The 13,943-nt window shown below is 53.1% G+C and overlaps 2 protein-coding genes across 2 annotated transcripts; one reads left to right on the top strand and one right to left on the bottom strand.

Annotated features, from left to right (window-relative positions):
• Positions 1-1,012: 1,012 nt before the first annotated feature.
• Triagg1_6857 (uncharacterized protein) lies at positions 1,013-2,653 on the top strand (the record flags this gene model as incomplete). The annotated part of the gene is made up of 8 exons (XM_062901527.1): positions 1,013-1,160; positions 1,262-1,287; positions 1,379-1,433; positions 1,514-1,584; positions 1,647-1,669; positions 1,738-1,894; positions 1,995-2,095; positions 2,161-2,653. The coding sequence occupies 8 exons, from the start codon at positions 1,013-1,015 to the stop codon at positions 2,651-2,653; spliced, it is 1,074 nt and encodes a 357-aa protein (XP_062754185.1).
• A 1,320-nt stretch (positions 2,654-3,973) lies between these two features.
• Triagg1_6856 (uncharacterized protein) lies at positions 3,974-5,702 on the bottom strand (the record flags this gene model as incomplete). The annotated part of the gene is made up of 2 exons (XM_062901526.1): positions 3,974-5,143; positions 5,211-5,702. 2 exons carry the CDS (start codon positions 5,700-5,702, stop codon positions 3,974-3,976), a joined length of 1,662 nt encoding a protein of 553 aa, XP_062754184.1.
• Between the last annotated feature and the right edge of the window lie 8,241 nt (positions 5,703-13,943).

Below are 13,943 nucleotides of genomic sequence, written 5' to 3'. Positions count from 1 at the left end.
GAAAATAGGAAAGAAAGAAGAAAGCAGGTGAGAGTTACATTGCTTGTAGATGCGTAACACAGGGGAGAGCGCTGTTCCACGTGGAGTATCTCTCATCTCGATTATTCGATTATGTCCTGAGGCACAGGCAATGAGAGAGGACAGGCAAGTACGAGTACGACGTACAGGAGACTTTGTCAAGCCCATTCTTGCGTGAACCTGTAAGATGTCCGGCTCTCTCTCCGCTTTGAAGCTAATGTCGCAGTGCTAGCACAAAACGAATAGACTAGAGAATAGAGAGGCTTGCCTATCCAATACGGGAGCAACGGCGAGCAGTAGCAACGAGGCGGGCGGTTTTCTTTCCTTACGCGGCACCGTGACGGGGAGTGCAAAAAGGGAAAAGAAAGCATGGATCGGGGGTTCCAGTGCCTCGGAAAATGACATGCGGCATTGACAGGCTCTCTCTTTGGGTCGGCACTCGCCATCCCTTGTCAGCCCTCCATTTTCCCTTTCCTTTTTTCTCACTCCAACTTGTTTGGGGAATTGGATTCAGGCCTAGGTGGCATTGGGATTACTGTTGGACTTTGTCTGCGTCCTCCATTGTTTCCCGTCGTTTCCCGCCTTCTTCCATTCCCTGCTGCTTTAAACCTGTCTAGCTGCAAGCCACTTTCGCCGGAACCGCCTCCGTCAGGAGTCCACGATGCATCTTCAGCTGGCGGCTCTTGACAAGTTGCGTTTTATTAACAGTAGTATCTAAGATTCTCTCGGACAAAGCAGAGTATAATATCCTGGGGATCTCCCCGTGCGGCACAGGCGGCCCCCTTCTCCCTCGTTCTCCTCCCTGTTCCGGCAGCTCGACAATCTGGATTCGGATTACCTGCTTCTCATTTCTTACTATTAATAACTTTCCTTCCTTTTTTTTCATGCGTTATGTAAAAACCTAGAGTTCTCTATTTCTACTGCTATTACCTCGGTGTTCTCAGGCATCTGGAGGGCTTTTCGGGCTTCTTTGGGGTTTGGCTAGGAGAAAGCCATGGCGTGGGCGTACAATACGCCTGACGGTACGCCGAACAATGGGCCAACTATCGCTGCCGTTGCTCTGTCTGTGACGGCGCTGGCTCTTGTCGCGCTGTGTCTGAGAATTTATGTCAGGACGAGGATTGCAAAGGCCGTCGGTCTAGGTACGTATCTAAAAGGGGCCCCTTGGCGATCGTCGCTGCGGCTTCGTTTCTCGGCTCTCTTGCAGGATCCGATAGGCCAGAGGCTAATTAAGGAAACACAGACGACTGGTTAATCATTGCTAGCTGGGTATGCGACCGAATGAACTTTTCCCCATCGATTGCCTCGCCCGGATGGTTTCGAAGGAAAACTCTCGTCTACTGGCTGGTCCACTGACTAGAATTGGGATTGGAAACAGATTGGAGCTTGCGGGTACACTTCAGCAACCATCGTCCGTATGTATATGATATATCCCATTACACAACCCAGCCGAATGTTGTGGATTGGAAGGATCAATTGCTGAACCCCTCCGCAGAAACGAAATGGGGCCTCGGGCTGATTGAACTCGATACGATGCCTGACGAAAATGTCCTCAACTTTGGCAAAGTACTTTCACCCCTGTCCTTTCTTCCCATCGTTTCCATGAATAAGTCATTAAATCCTTCCAGACGCAATATATCGGCGCGCCGTTGTAAGCAAATTCCTCTTTAGGCCCCTCGTGAGAGATACTGTTAGCTCACAACTCCTCTGTCTAACTAGCTATGTTCTTGGGATTTGGGGCTTCAAGACCAGCCTGCTCGTATCCTACGTCCGCTTGGTACCGGGGACGTACCGACTGTTGCCCATCTCGATTGCTGCGATTGTTACAATGGCACATATAGCCTTTATGCTGGTTTTCCTGTTCCTGTGTATACCGGTACGACAAACATCATGAAACGCGACCCCTTTTGTTGAGATGTTGTCTCTGTCAGGGGTGAAAATGGCACCGAATATATCTAACAATATTGAATGACTAGGTCCAGAAGCAATGGGAGCCTCTCGTGCCCGGTCATTGTGCCGATGCCGTTCCCTTTTACCTCACATTCTCGTCTCTGACGATTATCTTTGACGTCATCACGTAAGTTTTATCGCTTCTCTTTCTACACCCACAGCTTCCAGTTCCTCCTAACCTGTGTTGAACAGGCTTGTCCTCCCCTTCCCCGTCCTCATCAAGCTCCAAATGAAGGCCCGTCGCAAAATCGCCCTCCTGTGCCTCTTCGCCCTGGGTCTCTTCGTCACCATTGTCCAAATCATCCGCATCCAAACCATCAGCAACCTGGCCAACTACCTCGACTCCGCCGAAGCCATCAAGTGGTCCATTGTCGAGACGGCCGTCGGAATCATCATTGCGTGCGTGCCCACGCTCGCGCCCCTCGTCACGTACTTTCAGGAGAAGACGCGCAGCGGCGGCAGCAGCAGCAACACGCCGGCCAGGCCCGGCGCAGAAGGCCCTTATGCGCTGCAGTCGTGGCGGGCGACGAAGAGCGGCATGAGGCCCCTGGGCAGCGCCGTTGACGGGGAGAACGGGAGCGAGAAGAGTACGGAGAATATCTTGCAGGGACCGGTAGCTTCGGTGAGCGAGACGAGCGAGACGAGTGAAGGGGCTGGTCCCGCTGCGAGCAGGAGTAACCACTGATGGCTCTATTGTTGCTGTAATACTGCTTGCGGATTATCGAGTACAGGGATAATTGGTTCTACTTTTGTTTGTATTCATGAAAGTCGTCACGATAAGATATAATACCCAAGATACCCCCCTAATCACAGTTGACTATTAGCGGGAATGGTTTGTGCAAGAGGAAAACAGCCAAATCAAGTCAGAATATTCATACAAGACTACGTATATCTAGCAGCTTTCACTCCTGATGCCCTTCTTACACAACCTTGGTATCCAACATGAACACTCAACACTCCAGATTAAGCAGACAGTCATCGTTATGCACATGAATAAAACCCCTGCTTGCCTACAAATAGCCCATCAACTACCCAAATAGGAAAATACATCAATCCCTTTTTCAGTAAGCTCAAAAAAAAACCAGTACCATATACCATATACCAAAAAAAAGAAACCATACACAAGCATGAATAAGATACACTCACAACAAGCCCCCAAACAACAGTCATAAGATCAAACGTCCCCTACGCAATAAACCCAAGCACAACGTAACATCACCGCAAAATAAACCCCACCCCCCTTCTTCCTCTCCCTTCGTATAATCCCAATTACCAAATCCAGTCAACTCGTGAGACGAAACCTCTCCCTCCTGTTCGTAGTACGTACCACACCCTCCATAAACTGATTGGTCGAGTTTCACGCATGGGGTACCGAGAACCGAGAAGGAGAAGAAAAATCTCACATCAGCTGGTTTTGCAGGGAATGCTTAGCACCGTACAAATTAGGTAAAAGCAACAAGTCAAGGGAAGCAAAAGGAAGAAAAAAAAACGAGTGTGTAAAATTCAAACCCAGTGTCATGTGCAACCATAGACAAGGGGAAGTCTCACAGCCTCAAGCGCAAGCACACACACACACACAGGGGGAAAAAAGAAGAGAAAACAAAACCAACATGTAGATCAAGTGAGTGATCTTATTAAGATAAAGTAGTAGTAAAACAGGGTAGCTAAAAAGGGACTGTGAAAAGGACTAAAAAGGTCGTTTCGCATCCTTAAAGCGCGAAGGGAAAGAAGTTTTTTTGGATCTTGGGATAACATTTTTTAACTAATAAGGTAGTAATAGTTATGTCCACATCTACCGCATTACAAAAGCGTCTCCGTCATCATCAAACACATCTCTTGGGACACGTCCGCCGTGCCCTGGGTATGATTTCATCACAAAGCTGCAGAGGTAGACCATTACCTGCAGCCGTCCACCCCACCGCGTAATAAAGGAAATTGTAAATAAAAGGGGAAAAAAAGAAAAAGGAACAAACACCTCCTGTATCCAAATCGAAGCAGGAAACGCTTAGACCTCAACGGTAGCCTTCTCAATGTACTCACCAGCGCCCATCTGGGCAGCGAAGGTGGTGGTAGGCTTCCACTTGGCAGAGGTACGGGGGGTGGTCTCCTCCATCATCTTGTCGACCTGCTCGAGGGACAGGCCCTTGGTCTCGGGGATGAGGAAGTAGGCGTAGACGAAAGCGCAAGTGCAGAGGCCTCCCCAGATGAAGAAGACGGACGACTTCAGGTTGCCCTTGTCAGTGCCGACCATGTAGGGGGTGATGACGGTGATGATGGTGTTCCACAGCCAGTTGGAAGCGGTGGACAGAGCAACACCACGAGATCGGATAGGCAGAGGGAAGATTTCACCAATGACAATCCAGGCACCGGGACCCCAGGTGGAGGCGAAGAAGAAGATGAAGATGGCGATGAAGGCAATCTGGGCGTTGACAGCAGAAACGTTGTCGGCCAGGCCGGAGGTAGGGTCGCTGGGGTTGGGGTGGGTCTTGTTGAAGCCGACAGTGACACCGATGATGGCGACGATGAACTGGCAGATGAGCATACCACCGGCACCCACGATGAGGATGCTACGACGACCGAATCGCTCAACGGTCCAGAAAGACAGAGGGGTGGAGCAGACGTTGACCAGGGAGAAGATGAGGGAGATCAAGAAAGAGTTGCTGATGGCACCGGTGGACTGGAGGAAGGGAGTGGAGTAGTAGAAGATGAAGTTGACACCGGTCCACTGCTGCATCATCTGGAGAGAGGTACCGAGGATGGTTCGTCGCAGGTTAGACTTGCCGGTCCACAGAGAACCCTTGAAGCAGTTGGCCCAAGAGCCGAACCAGGTGGTGGAGGGGATGAGGGCACGCTCGTACTCCTCGTTGGCGATAATCTCAGCAAGCTCGTTCTGGACATACTCGGAGTCCTCAGGCTGGCCGCGAACGCGGGACAGGGCGTCGATGGCCTTTTGGATCTCACCCTTCTTGACGAAGTAACGGGGAGAGTCGGGGAGGAAGAGCAGACCACCGCCGAGGATCAGAGCCCAGGGGAACTGGATGGCGATGGGGATGCGGTAGGCACCAGTGTTGGTGTAGTCCTTGGTGCCGTAGACGACGCAAGAAGCGAGGAGGATGCCGATGGTAATGCAGAACTGGTAACCGGCGACAAGGGCACCACGGACCTTGCGGGGGCACTGGGAGAGGCAGCAGGGTTAGCAGCCGGAAGGGAACGAGCGGGCAGAAGCACTGTGTCCAACTTACAATCTCAGACATGTACAGAATGACAATGGCAGACTCGAAACCGACACCGAGACCAGCAATGAGACGACCGGCGACAATGGGGCCAAGAGCGTGATCGGGAGAAGTAACCATCTGGATAATGACACCGATCATGTAGATGAAGCAGCCGATGATGACGGTCCACTTTCGGCCGATCCAGTCGGAGACGTCACCAGCAATCAGGGCACCGAAGAAGGTACCGCAAGACAGGATGGAGGTGATGAGGGAGGTATGGGGGTCGGTGAGCTTGGTAGCGGCAGCACCCTCGACAGCCTTGTAGAAGATGGCGGAGCCGTTGACACCGTTGATGTAACCGGAGTCGTAGCCGAAGAAGATGCCACCAAAGGAGGCAAAGGCGCACATGAGGTAGGCCTTCCATGTGATGGGAGCCTCGATGTGCTCGACATCCTGGGTAGTGTGGATGCCGATGGAGTGCTTTCGCGCCTCCGCGTTGGTTTCGGGGGCGTCGGACATGGCGTCGAAGTTGGGGATTGGAATCTTCTGAGCTCAGTTCTTGGTGTTTGCTGAAGAGGAATGGAAGAAGAAAGAGGTTGACCCGGGCCGAGTGAACGGAACGAGCTCTTATTGAGTGAGACAGAGATCGACGAGGCAAGACAGGAGAAGGAGGGAAGGGGCAGGCGGCAGGCCGGCCTTTTTATTGTCGTGTCGTGACGGTAGGCCAGAGAGTTTTCGGTCACTCAGTCACAGGCAGGTAGGCAGGCCGAACCTAGAACCCAGAAAGAGGCGGCGGCATCGTCCAAGAGACTCCATGGTGGAGAGGCGCCGTCGATTTGGGGAAGCTTGGGCGTTGCGTAGAGAGAGAGAGAGAGGCTCTCGGTCTCGCACGCCCCTCCAGGTTCTGGATTTGCAGCGACCAGGGAGGGGGTGAGAGATTGGCCGATGGACGAAGCATCGACATGGGAACGGGTACCTCGACTGCGCAGCTGTTTGTGTGCGAGTGCAATGGCTGGCTCATGTTCCTGGACCGTCTCGTCTCGTCTCGACTAGGTACGAGGTTGCAGTGGGCTGGTGGATGGCGGATTGGTGGAGGCAAAAAAAAAGAGACGGCCTGGTGTGGCGCTCGGCCTCACCCACATGCTATTCTCCTAGCCTGGCGCCGCATCCCGCCTAGCGTTTGGGGCCAGCGGTCGGGTCTGGCCTAGCGCTCGGCGTGCTAGCACAGCACAGAGTTTTAAGGCCTTGCAGCGCTGAGCTTACAGGCACCGCAGCGACTCGGGCTCACTGAAAGGTGCAGGTGCAAATTTTACAGTTGGGTCGAGTGGCGATTGCAATGCGCGTATTGATCTCGTGCAAGTCACGAGGCCAATCTGGGTTCGCATCAGGTCAGGTCGAGAGCTGAGCTTTGCTTTGCTTTGACGGCATTCTCCGAGTACGAGTACACGGACGGACGGGACAGCAGCAACAGGTGATTGATTGGTGCACGCGCTCATCACGAGCCAGGCCAACAGAGCATTGATGTACGAGTACATGTACATACGAGAGAGCGACTGACTGCAACCTGCTAAGCTTGGTAGTAGGTGGTTTCCCATGCCTTTGCACGTCGGAACCATGCCGCCAGCGCTGTGCTGTGCTGTGCTGTGCTGTAGCAGTACGAGTACATGCACCTGAGCAGAAGAATTGAAAGAAAAAAAAAAGAAACTCAGCCACAGGTACACACCCCTGAAAAGAGTAAGAAAAAAAAAGGGGGCCGGGGTGGGTGTGGCGCCGCACGCGAGAAGCAGGCATTGTGGCAAGGCACCACATCTCAGGCAAGGGGCCGCGAAAGGAGATTGAGGGGCCCCCCCTGGCTCTCCATTTGCGCAGCTGGCCAGACGCGTCTGGGGAAGCCCGCATGGGGATTTGCGGGGCCCGGAGGCTTCTGAGCTACGAAGTACCGCCGACGCAGCCCAAAGACGGCGGCGGGCGCTGATTGGCCGCGGGCTGGGCCATGGGCTGGACCCCTAGCCAGACGAGGCAGAGAAGCGCCGAGAAGGGCCGGCTGGGGGTCTGGCTGCGGCCTTTTGCTTGGCTGGAGGCGCGAATTGGCTCTGCTGCTCATGACTCCTGCTTGGGAAATAGTCTGGAGTCTGGTCTGGCGGTGATTTGAAATTGGGGTACATACGAGCACATGCATGCACGAGTACACACTCGGCACCACACACGGCTTCGTATTTTGGATTTCAGCAGCGAATCTGGACATCAATGCTTACAGGTACAGTACGGTTCTCTGGTGGCTGCCAGTTACATTACATTGTTACCGGTACGTGCTCGTACCATTGAGATGGTGGAGAGGCGCCGGCTCGGGCACTAGCGTCGATGGATGGCTCTTGCTTGACTTCAATTCTCTTGTGCATTCATTTGATCCAATACAAGTCCATCCTGCCAAACTGCAAAGGGCAAGGCTCCGTTATTATGGAAGTCACCATGGAACTTCTGCGTGCAGTCCTGAGTGCTAAGGTAGGTGCTACTGTATGTATCGTGCTCGTGGCTCGTAGGTGGTGCTTTCCCGCTTTCCATCCATCAATCCCAGTGACATGCCCTTGCCCGCCGGTGACGATGCCAACACCCAAGTCCCGGATTAGCTAATACCACTAGGTACCTAGCAGAATGGCCCCAAGGAAAAAATATCGAGGTCCGTCCGTCGATCATCGCTGTCCATGTCAGATGTCACGTTGGCATGGCGAGACAGACGAGACGCTCGGACCCTTTTGCCGTCGAGGAGCGAAAAGAAAAAAAAAAATTCGATGGTCAAAAGACGCCAGCAGGTCACCCGTCAGTCTACCGAAGCAGCAGCGCAACAAGAACAGCACCACCAACACCCGCGCAAGCATCCATGTGCTATACCCAACTAACCTTTGGCCATCCCATTGATACGATCCAACAACTGCGTGTACTAATAATAACAATAGGCGCATGGAGGTCAACCAACTGAGTGAACGAGTGGCAAGCAAGCGAGCGAACTGGAGCTAGGTACAATTGATCGAATGCTGACCGGTCACTCGCTCGCTGAATCCGGCGGCCAGCGTCAGTCAGTCACTCCATGGCCGCATGGCATGGCATGACCTCGAAATCTTCCTCGGCCTTTTCCATCACGCCTCCCCCGTACTTCACTCTATTTTCCCCATGGGCCTCGTGCTGACAGTCGACTCGGCCCAGCGTGGGGGAAGACGGGGGACCAAAAGCTGGAGATGCCACCGCCGGCGCTGCCTCCCAAAGGGCAATTTTCGGTCGTACTCAGCGGCGCTATTCCACCCTTTGGGGCCTCTCCATTCTTTGGTGGGAGTGGGAGGGGCGGCTCTTCAGCCCGGAGCAACGCAACCAAACCAGCGCCCTTCCAGCGCCCTCTGTCCACTGCCCACTGCCAGGACTTGTTTGAACTGCTTCCAGTTCAATTGCTGGTAATTGACCGAGCTAGGGGCGGCTTGGCGGCCAATTGCGCATCGCCCAACCCAAATCTGCAATCTGGAGTCATCTCCGAACTCTGGCACAGCTGGCTCTCGAGCATTGCAAAGGATATACGGCAATACGCGGAGTCATGCGTACGATATACCTACTCGCTGTCCTCGTGCTCTGGTTGCCCGCATCGCATCGCATCGCATCGCATCACGGGCGCCTCTTCGGCGGTTTGCCGGGTCGCTAGTGCTGGGCGTTGGTTCCCGGACCAAGCACCGGTGCATGTACGTGTAAGGATCTCGACGGGATGCACATCCATGGATTGTGCTCTCGCCAAAGCCCTCGTCAACCGCGCGCCCAGCCAGCCCATGGCCCTTCGATCGGATCATGCCTCGCCGTTGCGCATGCGAATTCCCAGATTGCCAGACAACGAACAAGCTACTAGTGGCACGACGGGCACTCCATCACTCAATCAATCCATCCATCAATCAATCAATCCTCGCACACCGGGTGGGAGTGTGTCTCTCGTGACTGTATGTACCTACTCGTACGCAGTGGTTTGTGACAGATGATGCCGGCCCACGCCAAGATCTGCCCATCAACGAGGCTGACGACGGGATGCTACTGCACCTCGCGACGAGAGAGGTTTGAGCTAGATGCTGGAGTCGACACAGCTGCCTCGGATCTCTCTGGCCGAAACCGTAGATGGCCCCAATACTTGCCCGGCCAATTCGTCACGCCGTTTCACGATACGATTCTCGATACTTTGAAGCTGCAAACCTTCATCTCAGTTTACAAACCATCGCATCGCGGCTGAGCGGGCTAGCAGCGCCAGCCGTTTCGCCCATTCGGCCTTACTATTTGCCTCGTCAGCGGCCAACAGTCGGTTCTGCATCGACGACTTGCTACAAACTACGGCCCAACATCAAATACACCGAGCAAACGAGCAGCAAGCAACCGGTAGCCCCTCGAAACCTTGCCGGCATGCCAAATCATGGCTCAGCTGCTTGTCATCGATGAACAAACCTCACCACAAGGCGAACCCAATGCTCGGGCACACCCCCCAGCACGCACTCCGTACGCTAGCATGCCTCACCACCATGCACGTCTCCGGACCGAAACACTCCCCACACGTCCGCCCACAATGCGGAGCTCCTCTGGGAAATTTCAGGTCACGTTAGTACCCAAGAGAAGAAGAGAAAATTCCTTCCCACGCCAACGGGACTCGCTCTGCTGGCTCTAGGGGAGATTTCCGGGACATGGACGCCATGCCGTCTTGAGACGAGAAAATCCTTCAGCCGCGCCGCCTTGCCATAGCACATGCTTTGATTGGTCAAAATGACCTTGCGAGGTACGTATCGGTTCGTACCGAGGCAGACATTGGCTACCTAGCAGCGCGGACGTACTCCTGCTGGCCGACACATGCCGTGAGTCGTCTAGACCCCGTATTTGCTCATCTGATGAAGGGATTAAAGTACGGGGGACAGGGGATTGTGGGGAGCAAGGGGTGAAGAGAATTTTTGGCCTTTCCATCACGGGACCAATATTCTGACGCGCTGACCAGGAAATCACAGTCAGAGTTTTTCAGCTCTTCTTCATCCAGTCATCAGATCCGGCTCAGCAGCCGAGCTCGCTTGCCTTGTTCCCTGCTTTCTGGTACTGCCAGTAGTACATAGTGTGATGACGATGATGATGATGAGGGTTCGTCCACAGTTCACCGCGCATGGCACTGATGTGGCTTGTCGTTAGCTGCATCCGGAGGGGAGGCTCCCTTCGGTACTAACATGCAGTCGGCGCGCGGACCCCATACGAGGCCATCGCGACGGCGGCCAAATCAAGCCCGAGATCGACTTCTCTGCTTGGACGAGCTCTCTGACCTGTGCGATTCATTGATTACCAGCAGCTCACAATCTTGGCTCTCCCGCTAAGCATCGTGGCAGCCCACATTCCGCCCAAGAGCAACCACCGCGCTTCTCCCCGAAAAGCAAACAGCCTCAAGACCACGCCCCCTGGCGCCATCTGATTATTAACTTTGCAGTCATATCCAACTGTAACTCTCGTATGTTTTCACCCCCGTCTCGCCATCGGACTGTACTCGCAGTATCCGCCAAAGCCGCTACGTGGACGAGTACGAGTACCTGTGCACTATTAACGAGGCGCCGAGCTCCGGCAGCTCTCGCGGAGTGCCCTCGGTCGTATATACGTACTATTTACGACATACTCCGTCTACCAACGCATAACAAAGGGGAGTCCCACTCAGACGCCCCGGGTCCCCATCCCCATGGGTAGAAGGAAGAAAGAGAAAAAAAAAAAAAGCAAGTGGCGGAGAGCAGGTAAGCGTGAGCAGAGAGAATGGCAGAGAGGGATTCTGAATGGCCGAGAGGCCCCGAGGATGGTGGGCGTACCCTCCCTGTCACGATATTTGTCTTCCAATGTCGTTTGGGACATGGCAGATGCTCTGGAAAGAGCAGCGCGAGAAGGATCGCGATAGTTATCGATAGACGGGGAGCAGATGGTGGATCTTCGTGCCTTGATCGGGGTGGCGACCCGATGCTGCATCTCCAGATGGTGGTGTCCCTGAAATTACCACCCATCTTACCACCAACTGCTGTTGCGCCACGGCCTCGCCCTCCACACTGCGAGCAATCCCAGCCGTTTGCCGTTGCAGGGCTAGTTGCTAGTTGCTGGCAGAAGGACGGCGAGAGCCAGTGCTTTGTTGGCTCGGGACCGAGCGTACGTGACTCCCAATCTCCCAGTCCTGCATTGTGCATGAGCCACAGTAACCAGTAACGTATGAGAGGGCGTCCCGTCACCGCAAATATATTGCCGGGGGAGACGCAAGCATGGGTTCCTTTGGTTGACCTGCCACACCTGCGCGTCTGGACACCAAATCGAGGATGCAAAGGAATCCTCTTCCCCCCTCTGCTCTTTGGCAGGCTGAAGCTGGTCTTGAGTGCAAGACTTTGCCCAACGGTATGAGCAAAGACGGCTCTTACGAGTACTTGTCCAGAGAACTTCAGCACAGTCTGCTGTATATCTACCTCTGCATGTTACCTTGCAACCATGGCTAAGCAGCTTGAGACCAGTGTTTTTCCGTCGCATAAGCTGTTCCATCCGTGTTTACCTCGCGTACATGGAATACCACCTAACCACCAACCCACCACTCAAGTAAGCCCGTACCTGGTAAAACGGCGGTCTCCCCCATAAGCGTAGGGATGGGACAAATAATTGCGATGAGATTGCCTCGCGCATGTGCTTGTAGTAACATCGAACAAGTTGGCACCTTGGCCACAAGCGATACACACGTTACGGAGAGAAAAAAACGAACCAAACATCATCCACAATGTATGTAGCAATTGCAGGCACACGGGCCAGGATGAGGGTTACACTCTTTCATCTGTCCAACGTGCTTCGGCGAAATTCATTCTTTTCGTTGCTCCATGCTTCTTACATGTACATGATGCAGGGAGAGGGAGCAGACGAAAAATAACGTAATGTACACTCCCCCCCCCCCCTCCTCGTCCGCCTTCTCCAAGTCCATCCCTTGCCCCAATGCTACGTGCGGTTGACAAGAAGTAACTAAACTGAGGAGCTGGGTCCGAAGCTGGTCTTTTGGGGGTCTGCAGGCTGGGGTTTCATTGTTTCTGGAGACCTTGCTGCCTCTACTCGGTTTGGTGTGGCTCGTTTTGGGGAGTTTGGGCGTGTTGTGTGTGCCAATGAGATGCGAGAGCCGCGTTTTCTACACTTGGTAGGTTTTATATTGCATTGAAGGGACTCTGTGACGGGAAATGATGGATTGCTCCAATGGCAGAGTGAGGTGACTCTAATGGATGGACCCTGGTGCCGATCCTTCATCTGGAGATTTTGACCAGTCGGGTTGGAGAACTGGGAGGGCGGTTTTGAAGGAGGTGTGTCAAGTTTCTTTGGTGAGGTGGTATTTGAGCTGTTTGAGTGAGGCCGAGAAACTTGAAAGACGAATAATCAATACGTGTGTCCTGGGGACCCAGGATATGAAATCTCACTCGACGTTTTGGGGAGGGCGATTACTACATCTGTCTCTTCCTCGGGGAGGGGGTTAACCTTGGGGGCGGAAAAGCAAGATTATCGAATATATGAAAGCAGTGATTGGTGAATATGTGAGATGGGGTTCTGTGAGGCATCCCTCCTCTATACGTACGTACGTGGGGGGGAGGAATCAATCCGATTTCAATCTGTACATGTACGTTGAACTATTACCATTCCTATTTGCATGCATACGGTCAAATCAAGGGATGCAGAGTATGGCCTATCTATTTGCATGGGGGGAGGATTCTGCGTGCGTGTGACACCACACCCTCCCGTTCCGTTGCGGCGTTGCGGAACGCGCGGAAGGCTATCTCTGTGGGAGAAGACATATACGGAATACCGGAAGGGATCTAGATAGAGTATGCTGCTTAATTGGGAGTTTTCGGCGGGATTTGGATACTACTGAGGGGTTTGAGAAGGATTTATAAGTCTGGCCGTTTTCATGTGAATATGTCAAGATGGTTATGAGTGATCATCGGATTGTCGACTTGGAGTGTGTAAGTCGCGTCATTTTGTAAGAGGGCGGAGTTTTTGGTTCCTTAGGCTGAGAGGTTTGTGTAGAACAGGCTGTTGGACGGCAAAGATGGTACGAGTTGGCTCGGGATAGATGGTATGTGAATATAGCCAAAAACGTATACATCTGCATGTAAAATAGGATATATAGGGTAGCGTGTCTACGTGCTTTCTAAACCCGTCACAAAATATCCATAGATGTAGGCAATGAGGTCCGGCTTTAGGCTGTTCAGTTCAACATGCCGGTTAACAACAAAGCGCATGTGTACATGTAGTCTCGGGTAACGGAGACGAGAAAATGCGAGATACAGGTATTGACTATTCTAGCTTTATTTCGACTACAGTGTTGTCCCCCTTTGTTTTCTTCTTCTCACGCCTCGTAGTCGGTAGTTGTAAATAGTGCGAGGCTGGTCGTCGACGGTTCGAGCACTATCCGGCCTACCCTGGATAGCATCCGAATTCATGACTCTGTTGGCGTTTTGGCGAGTAATTTGTTTGTGGGCACTAATTTAGAAAACCTGTCTAATTTTGTCATTTTAGAAACACTTGCCCAGTATTGATGGAAACACACTCACCGTTGTCAGTGTTACCAGCATAATACAACCCACAAGCTTAAGCCGAGCAACAATGTGCGTCACCATGTGTTAGCTTGATGGAGACTGGTGAAGTCAGGTAAGGACCGGCACTCGCTCCGGCTTGGAAAATCAGATAGTATCTGGGCCCCGTAGGGAGATTATGCCGAGG

This window comes from Trichoderma aggressivum (assembly GCF_033847375.1).
Source record: "Trichoderma aggressivum f. europaeum strain CBS 100526 chromosome Unknown scaffold_028, whole genome shotgun sequence".
Classification (NCBI taxonomy): Eukaryota; Fungi; Ascomycota; class Sordariomycetes; order Hypocreales; family Hypocreaceae; genus Trichoderma; species Trichoderma aggressivum.
The sequence above is the reverse complement of the archived record's forward strand: the minus strand, read 5'-3'. Positions and strand labels throughout refer to the sequence as shown.